The sequence below is a fragment of the Eleutherodactylus coqui genome, chromosome 13 (genome assembly GCF_035609145.1).
Source record: "Eleutherodactylus coqui strain aEleCoq1 chromosome 13, aEleCoq1.hap1, whole genome shotgun sequence".
NCBI classification, from domain to species: domain Eukaryota; kingdom Metazoa; phylum Chordata; class Amphibia; order Anura; family Eleutherodactylidae; genus Eleutherodactylus; species Eleutherodactylus coqui.
In genome coordinates this window covers 54,884,717-54,904,541 of record NC_089849.1, presented here as the reverse complement: position 1 = coordinate 54,904,541, position 19,825 = coordinate 54,884,717, and the positions used below count along the sequence as shown (strand labels likewise).

General features: G+C 44.7%; 1 protein-coding gene across 1 annotated transcript; it reads right to left on the bottom strand.

Moving 5' to 3' along the window:
• Nucleotides 1-852: 852 nt before the first annotated feature.
• Nucleotides 853-18,828, bottom strand: EIF2S2 (eukaryotic translation initiation factor 2 subunit beta). Its single transcript, XM_066588251.1, has 9 exons — nucleotides 18,660-18,828; nucleotides 11,872-12,052; nucleotides 10,971-11,071; nucleotides 9,113-9,248; nucleotides 8,922-9,022; nucleotides 7,166-7,314; nucleotides 6,971-7,027; nucleotides 6,200-6,285; nucleotides 853-1,358 (listed from the first exon to the last, which is right to left on the bottom strand). Exons 1-9 carry the CDS (start codon nucleotides 18,672-18,674, stop codon nucleotides 1,183-1,185), a joined length of 1,002 nt encoding a protein of 333 aa, XP_066444348.1. The 5' UTR covers nucleotides 18,675-18,828; the 3' UTR covers nucleotides 853-1,182.
• Between the last annotated feature and the right edge of the window lie 997 nt (nucleotides 18,829-19,825).

The window sequence follows — 19,825 nt, the reverse complement described above, 5'->3', positions numbered from 1 at the left end:
CCTATCCCTTTGACTGAGGTCCTACTGCTGGGACCCCCACTGACCCAAAAAATTGTGGTCCAGTCGGTCCCTGAATGAATGGACTAGAGTTTGTGTATGTACACCACTGCTCAATTCACTTCACTGACCAGAGATTGCCAAGTTCAAGTGCTTCGGCAATGTCTGACACTGTCACTTAAAGTGAATGGAGCGTGGCACACCTTGTAGGTACTGCAGTGAGATCACAGGTCTAGCCTAATGGAGATGAGCTAAAAAGCTGTCTTATCTGAGGAAAATAAATACTATAATCTCATTAAAGGTTTTGTCTTAAATATTTTTAAGCTGCTGACTGGACGGATCCTTTCAATACACCGCTTTACAGACTGTATTATAGCCAAAAGCTGTCAAACACTTCCCATGGTTGAGCTACTATAGGGTTTCCTTAGTCTGATTACTGTTCAGTGCCTGATATAAAGAAGACACTTTCTAGAATACAAATCAGTTGAGCAAAACCAGGGCAGACCCTGAAATTAAAAAGAGTATCCGGGGCTTTAAAATTTTTCTATTGATGATCCGCTGATTCGCAGGGCTGCTGTCGGTGCGATCAGCATAGAGGGCTGACCATAGCGCAGGGGTCTGGTTGGTATCACAAGAGTAGCTCCCAAGCGGCCTGTCCCTGCCGATTATATAGTTAAAATGGGGCTCAAGAAGGTGGATCTTTAATTTTGTAAGTAAAATTAAAGAAGAAGTGTCACAAAGTGCAGAAACTTATTCACTAAAAGCCGACTAATCTCCTTCTGAAGCCGATCCTCTTACTGTCTGTAGCGAACAGAAGAAAAAGACAAAAAATGTAAGAACACAAAGATGAAATGATTGTTCTGTGAATGTTATAATAACTTTAATGTACTTTTGCATTTTACAGAAGTCTGGTTAAAAATGCATATTCTTCCCCTTTATCCTCAAGACAGCTGGTAAAACATTTTCTGCAAGTGACGCGATTATCGAAATATCAGCTTCACTGTTGTATTTTAGCAATTCCTTGTGCAAGAACAAAAACAATTAAGCCAATATTTTCTTGCCCAGTCTCAAACCATTTTTTTTTTTTTTTTTACAACATAAGGGGTATCACACTCCCTGACTGTCAGGCTGCGCCCCAGGATCCATAAACAGCACTTGTAAAATCCAACCGGGTGGACATGCCGGCTAGTTGGCTTTGGCGCGGAGCTGTGCTCTCTTGCCCGTGACAGCCTGGAATCCAGTTTTGATGCTAGCCACAGAACAGCGAGAATGGCAGGTTTCACACTGCAGGAAATATAACCTGGTGTCCTTCTGCAGGATTGTGTCCGGCGACCGACAGGTGTGACAAGTCACATACTCCTCTGTTAGACAGAAGAAAAAAAAAAAAAGAAATTGGCATTGGTAAAAGCTTTGTACATACATTTCTATCTCAGACCATTATAAAAGTAGGTCAAAAACTAATAAAAAATACAATAAAAAGTGAACTTTATGCTTCTGCTGCCAGTAGATTCAGGAATCATCATATGGCTTGCAGACTACGAACAGCAGGATAATCTACAGATGCTGTGCAATTTAACTTAAAAAAGTGACCCTCCGGCCCAGGAGGAACCAAGACAGCCGTACCACTTCTCTTACACACTGCGTTGATTGGCCAGGGCTGTTCATGTGAGCAGCACTGGCCAATCCTAACGGTGAGCAATTGAGTCATTTACAATAAAAATGTTATTGGCTTCAAATGTATAAATTTATTAGAAATTACTTAATTAGCCACCATTATGTTGTTGGTCGATTATACTGTGAGTGAATGATAAAACACTAATATGAACTGCTGCTCATCACACCTGACAATTCAGTTACCAACACCACCAGCCATTAAAATCGGTTTTGGCAAAACTTACCTATTCCTCCTCCGGCAGTCTACTTACAGCATCTTCTCTCCACCAATCTTTTCCCGTCTCCTGTAAGAACGCTGGGTCACCTCCTCGTAAGCCGGCCGGATCCTTTTTGGTTATGCTGCGGCTTTCTTCTTCTTGCAGGTTAGTGTAGGCCTCATCACGAGTGACGTAGTGTTCGTTCCGTAGCAGGAAGCACTGGATGCTATGCCGGTCTATTGCCGAGACTGCACATGTATGCTGTCTCGCGGCGTTCCTATAGGGACTCGGACGACAAGATGGCGAACATGTGCAGTCACGGCATTAGCCTGACAGAGCATCCGGCGCTTCCTGCTAGGCAGTGAACTCACTAGTGACCGGGTAAACTGACCTGCAGGAAGGAGACTGCAGCTAATGGACGCCTTATCACTGGAAGACGAAGAATCGGCTGGCTGGAGGGGAGGTAACCCAAGGGATACTGCAGGAGCCAGGAGAAGATCAGAACCCCTTTAATGTAATGTTGTGATTTGTGGCAAGACTCTGTACCCAACACAAAAATGCGCATTTGCCAATGTGTTTCTACAGTGACCTTTTCAGCGGCTTACAGTATTTTCTGAGGTCTTTGGACTCTGATTAACTACAAAATAGAGGCTTGGTTATAAATGGCTGCACACCCTTCGATCTGACATATGGGATGTTGGTTGCATTATAGTTTGGATTTAACACAATTATCACTAGATTATTACACTCGTGTCAAAAAATAAATAAATCCAGCCCCTAGAAGGAATTATTTTGCTGCAAAACTCGGCATGCAGTTCCATCTCAGGCAGATATACAAATGATGAGACTTGTGGTGTGATTAGATGAACGGTCTTTTCATCTGAGGCCCTAAAAGTGGTTCCACCCTTGGCCTATAAAAGGCTCTCGGAGACTCCTTGTGAGTAGTGACCTCTTCTTCCGCTTGTGTAGAGCTTGTTGACCACTAGACGCCTCTACGACGCAGAGAAGAGATTTCACCCCATTACAGAGTTTTGAGAGGGGCGTACTACTGGAATGTGAGAAGCTAGATGGTCGTATTGATGAATTGCCGCAACCTGGGCAGTTCTGACCGGACTGTTAGATGTTGGGACTAGTGGATGTGTGAGGGCACACAAGGTGATCGGGCTCAGGACACCCTTGACAGACCAGTAGAAGAGAGGATCGTGTGACAAGACAGACAAGTTATCCACCATCCAGAGACAGGTAGCACCATTGTTACAGACCCCGCTGTCTGTCAAAACACTTTCCAGGCACCTGGCTGAAGGACAGAATACTTGTACTGCCTTTGACACCCACTCACCGTCATTTACAAAGATATCGTGAAGTATGAAACTGGATGCTACAGAGTGGAACTGGGTTGTCTTCAGTGATGAATACAGGTTTAGTTTGGGCACTGACAACGGCCATGTTGGAGTCTGGAGACCTAGGGGCAAGTGCCCCAACCTGCCTTTGCTGTAGAGTGGCACACTGTCCACCCTGCTGGTGTGACGACCTAGTGGCCATCGCATACAACAGTCGGTCACCCCTAGTTGTGGTATGAGGGACAATTACTGCTCAGCGATATGTTTAGGACATCCTGCAGCCACATGTGTTCCTGGAGGCATTTTCTAGCAGGATAATGCTGGGCCGCACACAAGGGGGGGGGTCACAGGAATACATCCACAACATTGTCACACTTCCGTGGCTGTCGATCACCAGGTTTATCATTAATAGAACATGTAGGGCATCATCTGAGATGCTAATTTGACAGCCTACGAGTTTACACAATCTAGAGCCTCAGTTACAGCAAATCTGAAGAGATATGCTGCAGGATAACACACAGAACCTGGATGCCTCCATGCCCACCTGTATCACATCTTATATCCAAGCTAGAGGCGGTACAAAAGGGTACTAGAGCCTCCATGCCCACCTGTATCACATCTTGTATCCAAGCTAGAGGCGGTACAAAAGGGTACTAGAGCCTCCATGCCCACCTGTATCACATCTTGTATCCAAGCTAGAGGCGGTACAACAGGGTATTAGAGCCTCCATGCCCACCCATATCACATCTTGTATCCAAGCTAGAGGCGGTACAGCAGGGTACTAGAGCCGCCATGCCTGCCTGTATCACATCTTGTATCCAAACTAGAGGAGGTACAACGGGGTACTAGAGCCTCCATGCCTGCCTGTATCACATCTTGCATCCAAGCTAGAGGGGGTACAACAGGGTACTAGAGCCTCCATGCCCGTCTGTATCACATCTTGTATCCAAGCTAGAGGCAGTACAACATAGTACTAGAGCCTCCATGCCCACTTGTATCATATCTTGCATCCAAGCTACATGCAGTACAACAGGGTACTATAGCCTCCATGCCTGCCTGTATCACATCTTGTATCCAAGCTAGAGGCTGTACAACAGGGTACTAGAGCCTCCATGCCTGCCCAGATCGCATCTTGTATCCAAACTAGAGGTGGTACAACAGGGTACTAGACCCTCCATGCCCACCCGTATCACATCTTGTATCCAAGCAGGAGGCGATACAACAGGGTACTAGAGCCTTCCTACAAGTGTTTCCCACAATAAATTCTTCTTTTGCTCTGATATTGTAATCAGCTACTTATATCAACATTACAAATCACACAGAGAAAGCTCAACTCGATTCTGACAGCTCCTTTTAGGGGAGGGATTATTTCTTTTTTTGACACTGAGTGCATTTCTTTTTTTCAGTATATGGTATACCATCTATGTCTAGTAATAACTACCATTCTCTATATTGGAAGACTTTACACCTGCAATATAAAAAGTACTGAGGTTGTGGGATGGATATATATATACATATACATATACATACATATATATATATATACATACACACACACACACACACACACACACACAAAATACATATACACACAAAAAATATGTGTATAAATATGTAATTTGCTATTGTATAACTGATTCTCAGGTTAACAATATTCACCTTGTGATTAAGTACTGGATCTTTACCTTGAACCAAACATGTACTTTAAAATTTACAGCCAACGTATTACTTAGCCATCCAATAGTTAAATGGACATCTATATGTTCAGAAAGAGGGCATGTACTATGCAGTCATCTTGGACATCCATGTGATTGCAGCTATGTGACTAGATGCATATGATGTATCACACGACTGTGCACTTCCAGAATAATGTAGCACAGTGACGACATGGTGTCTTGTAGCTCAAAGTTGTCAATCACAGCAATGGGAGGACATTGGTTTTTAAGCAGAGACGTGCACTGCCGATATATGCGTTTGGTTATTTAACCCTTTCCAATCCTATTTGTATCCTGGTTTTCCTAGGGGGCTTACTCTTTTTCTGCTGTTATACAATGGCGCTATATGCTGGCTAAAGCCAGTATTGCATGAGGTGACACGTTGGATAGGCTCCAACAGCAGAAAGGCTGGCAATATACAGTGAGAGAACCCCGACGGACGTCTTCCAACATCGGAGCTGTACAGCCTTAAATCATAATGTCTTTAGATGTCAGACAGTGGATTGGAAAGGGTTAATGGTAGGCGTGACCGACAGCAATTCCCCCAGTCCCAACCCTGTGAGATAGTTGTGCAGACAGTGAAACTGGTCATGGGGGCTTGATGTATATTTTAAACAGCAATTGCTGTAGTATATAGTGTTCAGAATAATGTTACAACAACCGGTTATGATGCTGACAAAGTGATAAACGATGGAATAGGCAATATGGCAGCAGTCAGTGGTATATCGACTTATAAATACAGTATTCAGTTTAAATAGTGAGAGAACTGGTTGTTTAACAATTTTTCTCAACGGAGAATGAAATATATATATATATATATATACACACATATACATATATACACACACACACACACACACACACACACAAACATAAATAGCCCTCTAAGGTTCTCCTTATACCGTGGGTCGGCAAGGGTGTACACCCAGTAATCCATGTTGGCCGGAATGCATCTAACGCGTCTAAACACATACGGTTACTTAGAGGGCTATTTAGTGTTATGGACCATTTATAGTGAATGATTTTAGGCACCAGGTATAGTACCTGTTTGTTTTCGCAACAACTTAGATATTGAAGCAATTGTGTAATTTTTGCAGCTCAGCACCAATCTAGACAGGTGTGGCACTGATTGTGAAAGAACGCAGCCATGTTTTTCTAATCCTGGGTCATTCCCTATTAAGTCTATGGGAGTTAGGAAGAGCTTAGCAAGTTGTGATAAAAGGAAAAAAAAAACCAAAAAAAAAACCAGACAAACAGAAAAAAACCAAAAACTTACTAATATATCTTCTCAAAACGTTCTCTATCTGTTTCTGCTGGAATCGACCCTTGATGACTAGTTGGTTGTTACCATCTATAGAGCCACTGTAGGAGAGAAGAACACAAGAGCGTTAAACTAGCTATTGGGGCCTTTTTGGGCAAACTTTCCATCAATATAATACTGATCTGTATGTTACTAGTTCTGACCCATGAATGTTTAGACAGGGTATGGAGAGATATACAGTCTTGCAGAGAAAAAAAAAAAAAGCTCTAAAGTCTTACAGACTAAAAGGCATTTTCTGCTGCCCCTTCTCACATTACTAGGCGTAGCGTCACCTTAAGGAGGAACAGTCAGCTTTCCTGTCACGTCTGTGTACACGTTTCAGTAAACTCTTCTATTCTCCATAAAGTTAGAATATTGAAGCATCCATTCATAAAACTGTTGTGTCATTCTGGTTATAGATTTCCATGAGGTATATGAATTACCTGCACGCTGCCATTTCTTAATAAAGCGTGTGAAACTAAGCACTGATTGGATGCCCTTCATATAGCGGTGGAGTGACCACACCTACGCTTATTCAAACAATTCCAGTAGGAACAACAGAGTAACAGCACACCCCCATTCTAAGAGATAATGCATGAGAATTGGTATTTCCTGAAGAATAAAAGAATTTAGTAAAGACATGCGAGACAAGCCGACACTTGCTGCTGCAGCCACAGGCACATTAATTCTACAGTACTCTCTCTGTAGACCCTGGAGAAAGGACATGTGTGTCCCCCCTAGACTTACCTTGTACCCAATTCAGCTAATAGGAAAGCCAGTAGATGTTTTGGCTGACGATGTAATCTGAAAGTAGTCAAAATATACGTAGAATAAATAGAGGTCATTCAATAAAGAAAAAAAAAAAGTAAAAAAAAAGGATGGTAAAGAAAAAAAAAAAAAACACTACTTAAAGCAATATACTCAACAAAATGTAGGACGCACAGTTTGCAAATATCTGTAAAGTTCACAAAAGAGGTTTTCTTTGTTCCTACTCGGACGACTTGAGGAGGCTTCATGACGAATTTTCTTTTTTCTCCGGCTACCATATCTGGATTTTTCTCCCGCATTATATTAAAAACTCTGTTAAGAAGCTAAAAGATAAAATGTCAGTAAACCTACTGCCATCATCAGAAAAACAATACAAAAACATCCTACAATCTATGCTCTCAACCTGTGGTCATGTCTTTCGGTGGGACTCGCATAGTCCTGACTTTGTGGTTTTCATATGCAGCAGGGGCTGGCCCATCAAGAACAACATTTATCACCCAATTACCGATTCAGTAATGAACACATGATCATTGGGGTTCAGATGGCTGAGACTTCCACTGATCATGCAAACAGCCTACCTAGTCTCCTGCATGATGTGAATAGCGGTTACAAGTGTGCTACCTCTCCAATGACTATCAGTGGGACAGCTGGTACTTTCCGGTTTGGATTGAAGTGGCTTCCCCCTTAAACCATATTTATCCCCCATGCACAGAATAGGTGATAAGTATGATTGCTGGAGGCCGACCACTAGAGATCAAGAGAACATCTCTCTTCTCTGTGAATGAAGCGATCGTGTGCCATACATCATTCAGTTCTATGAGACTAATGTAAAACAGGAAAGCACTTTATTCAACGATCTCGAAAAAAAAATATGGTTATTTATGTTCACCACAGCCCCTTTCGTAGTGGGACCGCCATTTCTCATGATTTTTGGAGGTGCCAGTGGTCATACACATCCCTAATACCCCATTCATAGGTGATAAGTGTGGTTTATGGGAAGACAGGAATTAGGTCCTACCTGTTGATTCCCTTTCTTGAAGTCATCCTGACAGCATAGGTGGGTTCAGGTGTATGCTGTCAGGATGACGAGGGGAAAACTCCATTAAAAGGGTATGCCCATCTCGGGAATCCTATTTCAAAGTGTTAGAAATCATAAAAACACCACACTCCCCCATAAGATGTTTATTTCCAAAATGCTCCATTCTGCAGCTATTGATTTCTCTAGTAGTTTACTGCTCATTGCCAGGGAAACAAACCACCTCTTCTATGGAAAGGAATAGAGCCTAACAGAAGCTGGTGGCCGGGCCGGAAGCTGGTGTGCATGTGCTTCAGAGATCATCCCAGCCACCGGATTTAGATGGAAGATGTGCGCAAGCACCGGCCACCTCCTGCTATTTTTTTTCTATAGAAGAGATGGTCTGTTTTCCTGGCAACAACCAGAAGACAGAGGAATCAATATCTGCAATATCCAGAGAATGGAGCATTTAGGAAATACACAGTGAGTGCATGGTTTTGTGATTTCAGACATATTGAAATAGTATTCCCAAAATGGGAATACTCCTTTATTTCCTCCTTGCAGAAATGGATACAACTACAGTAACTTAAAGGGCTACAGAAATTAAAATTGTCGCGCCACATACTGAAACAAACAGAATGTGCAGCCTGCATGTGAAAAATGCTAATTAACCGCACAGATCATTCCATCTTCATTAAGTAGATTAGAAACTTGCATCACAGGAGGTAAAACATCTGCCCCATGATCCCTATTCAGGCTTGTGTATCCTGCTCTGAGAGCCTCCAGACATATTTACATGAATGTGACTGACGTTCGCAGCTCCGAACACAACCTTCCATTTTCAAACTTTCTACAAGGTTCGTAAAGACTTAAACCAATGTCATCTAGGTAACAGCTTAGTCTTCTAGTACGCACCTCATCATATGTGTAGTCTCTTTCAGTGCCAGCCCACGCAGGTCCATGTTGAGAACTAAAGGAAATTCCATCATCTTTTTTATTGTCTTCCTCTTCGAAGGCTTTAAAGTAAGACGCAAAGTGTCACATAAGGTATTACAAGCTACACCGACCACCGTAAAGGCGTGCGGGCCCGTACTAAAAACACGTACCTTCATCTTTATCATTGCTGTCGTCATCTTCTGGGAATTTTACATTTTTCTTTTTCTTCTTTTTGGTCAACATGAATTCCAGGTCATCATCCTGGGACTCTGAGGCTTCCTGGATTTCAGCCTCTATTTTCAGATTCTGGGATGTAAACATCAGGTAGTTTTAATGCTGAATAGTTCTTTAGATCAATGAACTACGTACATCCTAAACCCTGGACATATCATTATTGAATGGATAGCCAGAACCAATTACATGTGTCCAATAGACATCAAACTCCATCCATCCCCCAACCCCTTTAACTGAAACCCCAAATATTGTTGCTTAAAATTTTTAGTCCCCTGACAGATGGAAAAAAAAAAATTATAGCCATCAATTCTTATCCTTTTTAATCCCTTAACGAAGAGGGGGTATTGTTTTTATAGCGTACATACTGCAGAAAAAGGAAAGGATAGCTTTGTTCTGTGGATCGACACAATTATGATACGGTTATTTTTTTTTTTGCTGTACTGCTTATATAGCTTTTAAAAAAATATATACACATACTTTTTTTTTCCTATCACCATCTTCTGATAGATACAAAATAGTTACAGCTTTCTGTTAATAAGGTTTTGTGAGCGCTCAATTTTTTGCAAGACGACCTGCGGCTTTTATTGGTACTATTTTGGAGTAAATAGAACTTTTTGATCGCTTTTTATTACATTTCTCGGAGACAAGGTGACAAAGAAAAATATGTGCAATACTGGCATCTCGTATTTTCTTTGAGGAAATTCATTGTGCAGGATAATCAATTACTTTGACAGATTGACTTTTACGGACGCAGCAGTAGCAAATAGGGTTTTTTTGCCATTAATTTTTTTAAAATTGTAAATAATACGGGGGGGGGGGCGAACTTTTAGTATCTTTTATTTCTTACAATAACTACATTTCTACCCACTTATTTTACATTCTTAGTGAAAAGGTTTGCAATAGTTTGATTGTTTATACCATATACTGCAATACTACAGTACTGCAGTATATGGTATCTCTGCGGGAATTCTACCAAGGCAGGCTACAGATCTGTCTTAGTAGGCAGAAATACATAGCAACTCTGGGGGCCTTCAGAAGGCACTAAGCTGCCATGTCAACTGAATGGGTGAATGTAAAGTAGTGGAGCTACTCTATGGGTGGATGAATAGTGATACAATTGTACATGGGAGGTGCTACCGGTCAGACGTGCCAGACAGTTCAATAAGTACACAGTGGGAGTGAGAGAAAAATGGCTCAAGGCACAATGACTCCAAAACTATACCTTCAGAAGTATATCTAAATTTCAGACACCAGAAGCCACACATGCAGCCTGGTCCTCTTCCTATAGTTTCCTTACTAGCCATGCTGACATGGCAACGCAGATACTCACCATAGCCATCCAGCATGTCTTATCCCAGCAATTACTGAAGATGAGGTTTTTCCTCGAAACGCGTTTGTCTCCTGGTTTTACTCCTCATATAATAAAGTCTTTATATTTCATCAGCAGCATTTTTTGGAGTCGTTGCATCTGGAGCCATTTTTCACTCCCACTATGTCAACTGAACGGCACCTTGCGATCTCATAGTTGAGGAGCCGATCAGGGCATTTAAATGCCAATGTCAGAATTTACAGCAACATTTAAAGGGTTAACAGCCAGAAACAGCACGGACACCGATCATGGTAATTGCAGTTGGGTGTCAGCTGTCACAGACAACTCCTTCTCCATAGAAACCCTGCTGCTGGAGGACATACACAAATGCCCTTTAGCATCAAGAGGTTAAAATCTGCATTTAAATAATTACAATCTTGTTTGCCAAATTAAATAACACTAGTGCAAATGCTACTAATATGTACCTTAACACCTTCCTCTGCTTCATCCAGGTCAAACTTTTTTGTCTTCTTTTTCTTTTTCTTCTGATTAAAGAAATTTAAGTCATCCAGGTCATCTGGTGCATCTGTGACAGGAAGATTATGCTCAAGCGAATTCACAATAGACCATCAGTAACTATACAACATTTTGCCTTAGTGTTCAATGATTGGGTAGGGTACATTTAAAGCGTTCCTCATGTCAGAGAGCCTTCAGAAGTTTAAATCAGCGGTGATCCGAGCACCAACATACCTGTCAGTTACTATCATAAACGTGCACAACCTGTGCCTCTTCAGCTCCCACCATCTTGCACTAACCCGGCTGTGCCCCTTCATTCTATTAGGTCATTATTTTAAATCCCTGGTCCAGGATTAGGAAAGAAAAATGGCTTTCTTCCAGAAAGAGCGCCACACCTGTCTATGGATTGTGTCTGGTATTGCAGCTTGTCTCCATTGAAGTGAATGGGACTGAGGTGCAATGCCAGACACAAGCCACAGATAGGTGTGGCACTGTTTATGGAAGAAAGTGGCCATACTTTTTTTCCTATTCCTGGACAACCCCTTTAATAAAATCGTAGTAACCCTTCAAGATCCTTCCAGCAGAAAAGCAGCACCCAGTCTTCTGTGCTACTTGGTCAAGTAGGGAGGATCTACTTGTATTTTGTTTGTTTTCACTAAGAAATACTTATGAAACTCAAATGGAAAGCTGTTCATTAAAGGGTATGGGCACTTTTGCAAATGTATTACAAAACTGATTATTTGGCGTGACAGACAGTCCCAAAAGTGCCCATAGATGTTGATTAGACAAGTGTGTGCCATCAGTGACATTGGGTAAGTAGACACCCCTCCCTGGTTGCCCAACACAAAGCATAAAATACTTGTACAGTACCTTTTTTCTTAAAAGACTCCTCATCCACGTCAGCGTCCCTATCTTCTATAGGTTCTGGCTCCACCTCTTTAGTTTCAGGAATCTGTGTCTCCTCCACCTGCTGTTCGCCCCCTTCTTCATCCAACATGAAGGGCTTCTTCTTCTTCTTTTTCTTCCTGCTCATGGTAGGATCGAAAATCATCTAGAAGACAAAATTTATCAACATGTTAATTTTATGCATAAAACACTAATCCATTGAGGACTATTTCCTCCACTTGACTAGTGATAAATAACTGCACCCTGTTCAGACACTATCGGCATAGCAGCAGCTATAAAACCCATATATAATAATACGTACCACATGCCCAATCCTCCTTTACCCCAAAGAGCAAGAGGCCACCATACAAATGTGAGAGCAATCCAATACTCACCAAAAATCGGTAAGTTTCGGCAACTTTTGTCTAATGTGTATGGGTAGCCTAAAAGACCCCATACTCCTTAGACTTTAGTCATCTAACCCCTTCAATAACAGTGATGTTAGCACAGGTCAACTTTCCCCGCTAGATAATGTAGGGGAAAAGAAGTATTGGGGATGCTGAATTTCAACACCCAATCCTTTGTTCCCCAGGAAATAAGTCAACACCACAGATGTCTAGCTGCAACTCACCTCTCTATACCCACTAACATCCAGCTACACTGAACATTCATGTGTACGGGGAAGCCAGGGAAAATAGCTGTCGGATAAGCTGCTGGTCATCCGACAGCTGCTGGTCATCCGACAGCTGCTGGTCATCCGACAGCTGCTGGTCATCCGACAGCTGCTGGTCATCCGACAGCTGCTGGTCATCCGAGATGAGAGAGCACACTCGTTTAAGGCTGATGCTCGATTACTCGACCAAGCACTATGGCGGGGGGTGAGATCTCCCTCACTCTCCCTCCCGCATGGTGCTCGGTCGAGTAATCAGTTACTCGACAAGACCGATGCTCGATCGAGCATTAGCCTTCAACGAGCGTGCTCGCTCATCTCTATTGTTCATCCAACTATTGGTTCTGTATGGGCAGCTTAAGGCCACCTGTCCACGACCGTGCCGAAATATCGATAGTGATATTCTGTCATGGGGGAGGAGGAGGGAAGCACTGTAAGGTCTCCGCAATGAGCCTATCTAATCGATAGCCTCACCCCGGAGAATCGCAGCATGCCGCGATTTTAATCACGGAAGTGGAGAATCGCTATGATTCTCCGCCCGTGGATGTCCGGCTGTGCTTTCCATAGTCATCCTATGGAAAGTGTGGCATGTGAGCGCCGTGGGCGATTTATCGCCGGGGATCTCGCTATGACATCTTGCCCATGGACAGGCAGCCTAAAGAGTATTCGCATCTCAGCTCTTTAATGTAGAGATGGGAAACCGCTGCTTCGAGGTGCGAGATACAGAAACAAAGTAGCACAACACGCTACAGTTTCATTACCTCCACTCATTCATTTCAATGAGATTTACGGAAAGAGTGCAGTGCTAATTGTTTGGCACATTTTCGGAATAGAAATTCTTGGTTTTTCCATCTTGACTCCTATAAGCCTGAATGACATCAGTAATGAAAGGCCATTAAGGCTGGGTTCACACAGGGTGGATTTGATGCGGAAATTCCGTGCGGAATTTTGCTGTGGTAAATTTGCCTGCGGTCGCTAATCTGGGTGTTGGCCGTGGCCGCAGCATCCCTTCCCCCCCCCCCCCCCCCCCGTCGCTAATGCACTGCTCTTTATGGGAGCGCTGGCCGCAACTGAAGAGCATGTGCCCAAGCAGCTCCAAAACCCGTGGCTAAGTGCGGTTTCCCGGCGGAAATCTTGCGGTTTTTTTTGCTGCTGTGACAAAACCGTGAGATTTCTGGTGGGAATCTGCCCTGTGAGAACCCAGCCTAAGAAGCACAGGACTCAGGTTTATGGAACGCACTGATTGTTTCATTCCAATGATCTCTACGTAATAGAGAAACAGGAAGTTTTAGGAATCAGTCAGATAAGATTTTTGCAAGTCATGCAAGTGTTAAAAAAAAGTGCCGAGCAGGCAAGATGAGCCATTAACAATTGACAGGATTGAGCAGAAGTATGGCTGACTCCACCAGTGCTCAGGGGCTTATGTCACGGGCAGCCAAGGGGACTAGACCTTTGCTGCTGGCTCATTTTTAGGTGTCCACATTTGGACAACATGATGATTTTCTGCTACCCCCACCTCCGTAATTGACTTTAACCTTCAAGTCCACCGTGCATCCGCAATTGCACCTGTCCCAGACCGTCGCCCGTACTTGAATTATCTGCACTGCGTATTTTCTGCACGGCCCGCCGCCGGACTTGCGCGGTACAGATTTATTTATTTTTTAAATCCCTGCCTTTCCCGCGTCATCGCCCAACAATAACGCAGAATTCGCTAACATTCCGCAGTGTCAATTGCGGAACGGCTTCTATTGACTTTAATGGAAGCCATCCGTGTTAAATTCAGGCAAAAATAGAGCATGCTGCGAATTTATTTCCACGAGAGGAAATCGGAATCGCTGTTCACTCCTGCGAGCGGACACCCCCACGCTTTATTACTGTTAATGGATGCGGAATACAACGGATTCCCTGTACAGGTGACAATCGCGGATTCCGCAATCCAAATCCAGACCGGCCTTACGGTTCCGCAAATGCCAAAAAAACAAGATAGAGAAGCTGAGAAGCTGTTTTTTACTTATTCCCATTTGATCACACCTAGAATTTTTTTTTCAGTTTTCTAATACATTAAATAGTAGGCGAAGCGGTAACACTGAAAAATACAACCTGTCCTACACAAAATAAGCCTTCACGCGGCTACGGTTTTGGAAAAAATGTAAAGTTATAAATGCTATGATTTTTTTTTTTTTTTTAAAGTGATGAAAAAAAAAAAAAAAAGCGAAAAAATGTAAATGAGCTGTGGTGGGAAGGGGTTAACCAACCAGCAGCATGTAATGACCAACCTGCCTTATGTTCATCAGTTACCTGTAAGCAGTGCTGGGCAGGGTGTGAGCAGGAGCGGATGGTCACTTGGTAGGAATGTGCATATTTAGCCCCTCCTGGAGGATGCCCCAGGAGAGAAGTGGAATCCTGATAGTCCTATTTTAGACCATTTCAGCAGACAATCATCCTAAAGTAGATGTGAATGACCGGCAATTCTGGATTTTTGGGGGCAATTTTTGGCTGAAACACGAATGGGCTTATGGGCTGGTTACAACCAATGATTTGCCATAAAACGGTGCGTTTACTAGTTTTTGGCATGCTTAAGGTCAGCGCTACAGAGGTCTTGTTCCATGATGTCCTAAGTCTTTCTAGGTGCTCTCCTTAAGGAGTGATGATAACCCTCCTGACCCACATCTATAGGCCTCTCACTAGCCAAGCCAGAATCCTACTGCAGACCGATGAGGGACAAATACCCCGAAACAGCTGTCTGTGTATGGTTATTCTGGCTTTGGCTTACAATTCCAAGTCATTGTTATAAGGCTTGTCTAAAAAGCCTGACATTGACTTGCAGGACTGCTGACTCTCAATAGGTGGTGCTGTAGAGGTATTGTTCCATCTTCCCATTTGTCTAAGGTCTGATCATTTGTATGAAAAATCTGACGGCCAATTGTAATCTTAGGGTCCTGTTAGACGGAATGATTGCGAAGCGCTTAATAGCCCCGACGGTCATCCCAGCCATTTTTGCTCCCGTGCTTTCACACAGCAGCCATAATCGCCCACTGAATGGAGACAGAGCGGGCACCAGGTCTCTTCCGGCTGCCCATCTCCCTCCATTCATACTAAACAGCCAGCCGTTCATAAATGAATGACTGCCTGTCCACACGGGCCGATCGCCGCTTAATTTTAATGCCTGTGCAAACTGAATGATGAATAATAAGCGAACGTTGTTGAGTGGCTGGCAGCGCTCACACTCTACGATCATCGCTCAGCGAGAACCTGAATGCTAACCGTGCCATGTAAAAAGGCCCTTACCGCTCGAGCTACCCACCAGGTGACTTTGGGTGGGCAGGAAAGATCACAGTACAACCCTGTGACGTCGCAGACTAAAGGAAGTGAACGCAGTCACCTTCCCAATTGCTGCGACCCAGCGGGCACAAGAAATCCAAACTAGCTGTATTTCTTTTGCCGGTGGCACATGAATGGATTTGCATGGCAGAATCTGCAGCTGGCATCCGCTCTGCAGAAAATACAGTTCGGAACATGCTATATAATATCGCTTTTTCCTACACACTTGCAGAAATTAATAGCAATTTTCACGAGCGGAGGAAAAATTGCAGCATCCTGTATTTTCGTGCGGAGCCCCCCCCCCCCCCCCCCCGACTGCATTGCGAATAGATCGTGGGAAGAAGAGTTTAAAAAAAATCTGTACTGTGCATGTCCGACGGAGGCTCGCCGCAGCCATATGCAATACAGATTTTAAAGATGTATGTGTGGGAATCTGACCGGTTTGTGTGCCGCCGGTCTAAGGTGTAAAAAAAAAAAAAGAAAAAAAAAAAAAGTTTTAACCCTTTCCAATCCACTGTCTGACGTCTAAAGACCTTATGATTTAAGGCTGTACAGTTCCGATGTTGGAAGACGCCCGTCGGGGTTCTCTTACTGTATATTGCCAGCCTCTCTGCTGTCGGAGCCTATCCAACGTGTCACCTCATGCAGTACTGGCTTTAGCCAGCAGATAGCGCCGTTGTATAACGGCAGAAAAAGAGTAAGCCCACCTGGGAGAACCAGGACACAAATTGGATTGGAAAGGGTTAAATGTATAGTTTATTTTTAAAAGGAGTCTAGTTCCTTGTGTTGTTTTGGACGTTTCGATATATAATATGTATGGTTTTGGGTTACAGGGCGCATACAGCAATGGGTCATTTTTTTAATGCACAAGTTTGTTTTGTTTTTTTAATTATTTTTGTAACTTTTTTTTTACAATCTATGACCCCTCATAATGACGTGTATAGTCCTTGCTTATCCTTTTAGTAGATGAAACGCGTAGGACCACGAGGTATACTAATAGGGTCTATACGGGGCCGTCCTTACTGGAACAATGACCCCACTTTATTTAGGTACTATTCGGATAGTTCGGGTCCCTGGTCCTTTCGCCTCTTCGGGCGCCCTGCCTGCGAGTTACCATACAGATATAGGACAAATGTTTCTGACATTGGAAGTAGTAAGACTATGTAATCATATTAGGGCCGGACGGCTCACACAGCCGTATGCCCAAGGCACTGAGCGAGTCAGTGTTATACCGCTGTGGAGCCGACCTATTGTGGCGTACAGCAGTGATACTATATGCGCACACCAAGTATCTCACGCACACCGCATGCGCAGCCTTCCTGCTTTGCTTACATTTTCTGCACTGTTGCTTCACCACGGCACATATATACGCCACCCAGACACAATGTAAAGGGCAGCATTGATTACACGCTCATAGGGCTCTTGGCCATTTAGCTACGTTTTTACAACGGCCGAACGCAGTGACCGTTCGCAGCATCGGCTGCAACGTATTCATTCAGGTGAGCCATTTTTTGCAGCGTAAAAACGTTGCACGGGGGGAGGGGGGGGATGGGGGGGGGGGGGACATACGTGACTGATGATATGTGCCGCAGGAAAAGCTAGGTCTTGCTCTATCTTTTGACCGATATACGCTGGCAGCTCCCATAGACTCCTGCAAAAAGGGATGAGGTGGCAGCTTAGCAGCGTCCAACGCAGGGAAAAGCGTGCGGGCGACCATGAAAACTCATCCGCTCTTGTGAAGGAGCCCTTAAAGGGCTTGTCCCGCGCCGAAACGGGTTTTATTTTTTTTCCCGTGTGAACCCCGGGGGGAGGGTTACCAGAATTACAACTTACCTTTATGGGACTGCTGAAAATTGCCGAGTACAAGCGCTCTGCCATCACACTGAGATGAATGGCGCGGCACCGCACACGCTCCACCATGACGCCATTTGATGTGGGACACTCCGGACCCCCAATTCGTATAATAGGAGGCTCAGATGCCCACCAGACGCTCTCTTTGTGGAGAACTCCTTTAAGTTTTGGAAGGGTCCCTTTTTGACATTTTGATGAACCGGTCAGCACCCCACCGGTCCCGAGAACGAGGGCCCCGTGTCCCCCTACCATCACTGCAGCGGGGGGGGGGGGGGGGGGGGGGACTAGATGCGGCAGCGGTTGCACACCGGCGTCGCTCCATTCATCCCCCCCCCCGAGCCTTGTACTCAGCCGTGTCCGCCAGACCCATTGCTATGAATGGAGCGCCGCCACATGCAGTGATGATAGGGGGACACGGGACCCTCGTTCTCGGGAGGTGGGACCCCTGCTGATCACCAGTCTACAGGGCATGTGAGAACAGTGTTATTCGGGAATACCCCTTTTACCCGCCGGTTGTTACTAGTCACCAGCGGAGTCTCCAGCTGCCGGTGGTGGCGGAAATAGAAAAACACCTTTTATTACAAAAATATACAATATTGGGGCGCGGGCCACAAGGTGGGAACAAATGTCATTTTCTGATGAGTTTCCCGTGCGAACAGCGCCCCGAGTCGTAGCGGCTGACCGGGGCACTGCAGAACACTGCTACCACTCAGTCTGGGGGTCCCAGCGCTGCAGGCCGGAAGACCACCCTAACAGTAGGTTCCCTGCAGGACGGGGGTCACACACAACGAGGCAGGTGGGTGGTGGCCCTCAACAGACGCGAGCTGTCCCCATCCGGCGCCCTGCTCAGCACGCCGCAGGCTCCGGCCTCCCCTCCCTCTCCCGGCGGCGCACACGTGCCCTCAGCCCTCGTGTTTCCGCCTTCTCTCACCTCGTCTCCGGACATGATGGCGTCGCTTCCCGGAGCCGCCCCGGCTGTGCTATAGAGATAAGCGGTGTACACACGGTGCGGCGCTCTCCTCTACGTCCGCTTCACCCGGTCTCTGCTCTTACATCAGCTTCGGCGACTCACACGCCTGTGCGCAGGCGTACTGACGGCTCTGACGTCATACGGAGCGCGACAGGGAGTATGTAATAAGCCTGAGCCGGCGCGGTGCAGTCTGGGAAATGTAGTTTGGGTTTTTTCCCCCTTTCTTTCTTTTAATAATCTCGCATAGCAGCCACATTTTTTTTATCACAAAAGTCAATAAGACTTTTTAATGTTTAAAAACTTATAGCGAAAATCGCAAGTTTTGTGTTTTGCGAAGCAATACAAAGGAGGCTCCATAGAGAAACATGGGTGATCAAAAAAAAAAAAATCGCAGAAACATAGAGCATGACATGTTTTATTTTCGCACATAGCATGAGAGAAAACATTGCTAATGTGAAGGAAACCATTAAAGTTAGGGTGCCTGTCAACAGGCGTGGTTTCGCCGGCGGTAAACTGCCAGCGAATCACGCCGGCCGACGCTTTCCACAGCATTGCCCCGATTCTCCGCGGCCAACCTATCTATCAGATAGGGCTGACCGGCGTAGAATCAGCGGCGGCTCCTGCTCCCGGGCAGCAGCTCCCATAGCAGAGATCTGCCGCGGGGCTTCGCATCGCCCGTGGACAGGGGGCCTTAACTGGTTTAATAATTCTGCTTTTTTACTAGTCTCGCATTGCGGGAAACTGCGCAACTTTATCACCCATGTGAAGGCCCCTTAAGGGCTCATGTCCATGGGCGTATCCTTAAAACACTACTTTTCAAAGCGGATTCCTTGCGTATTTCCCTGCTTCTGAGTGGATATGCAGTTTTTTTGCACGGGTATGGCTGCGTATGTATCCGCGTTTTCATATGTGCGTGAACAAAAAATGCAGGCGAGGAAATAAGCCTATACAGTGATTTATTAGCATTTTCTAGACAACACGTGTTTCCCATACAACACTTACGTAATGGGTTGCGTGAGCTCTGCGTATGGACACACATCCCCAGAGTTCAGTGCGGGCTGTACGTGCGTATTGTGTGGTAAACTAGAGCATGCTGCCATTTTTTTTTACTTGCGTATTGACAGGCA

Bases quoted from the DNA above. Each gene is read 5' to 3' on its own strand.
- EIF2S2 (XM_066588251.1), bottom strand. The intron at 9,023-9,112 runs GTACGTGTTTTT...CTTACTTTAAAG, and splicing joins CAGCAATGATAAAGATGAAG to CCTTCGAAGAGGAAGACAAT. The intron at 7,028-7,165 runs GTGCGTCCTACA...GACTACTTTCAG, and splicing joins TTTACAGATATTTGCAAACT to ATTACATCGTCAGCCAAAAC.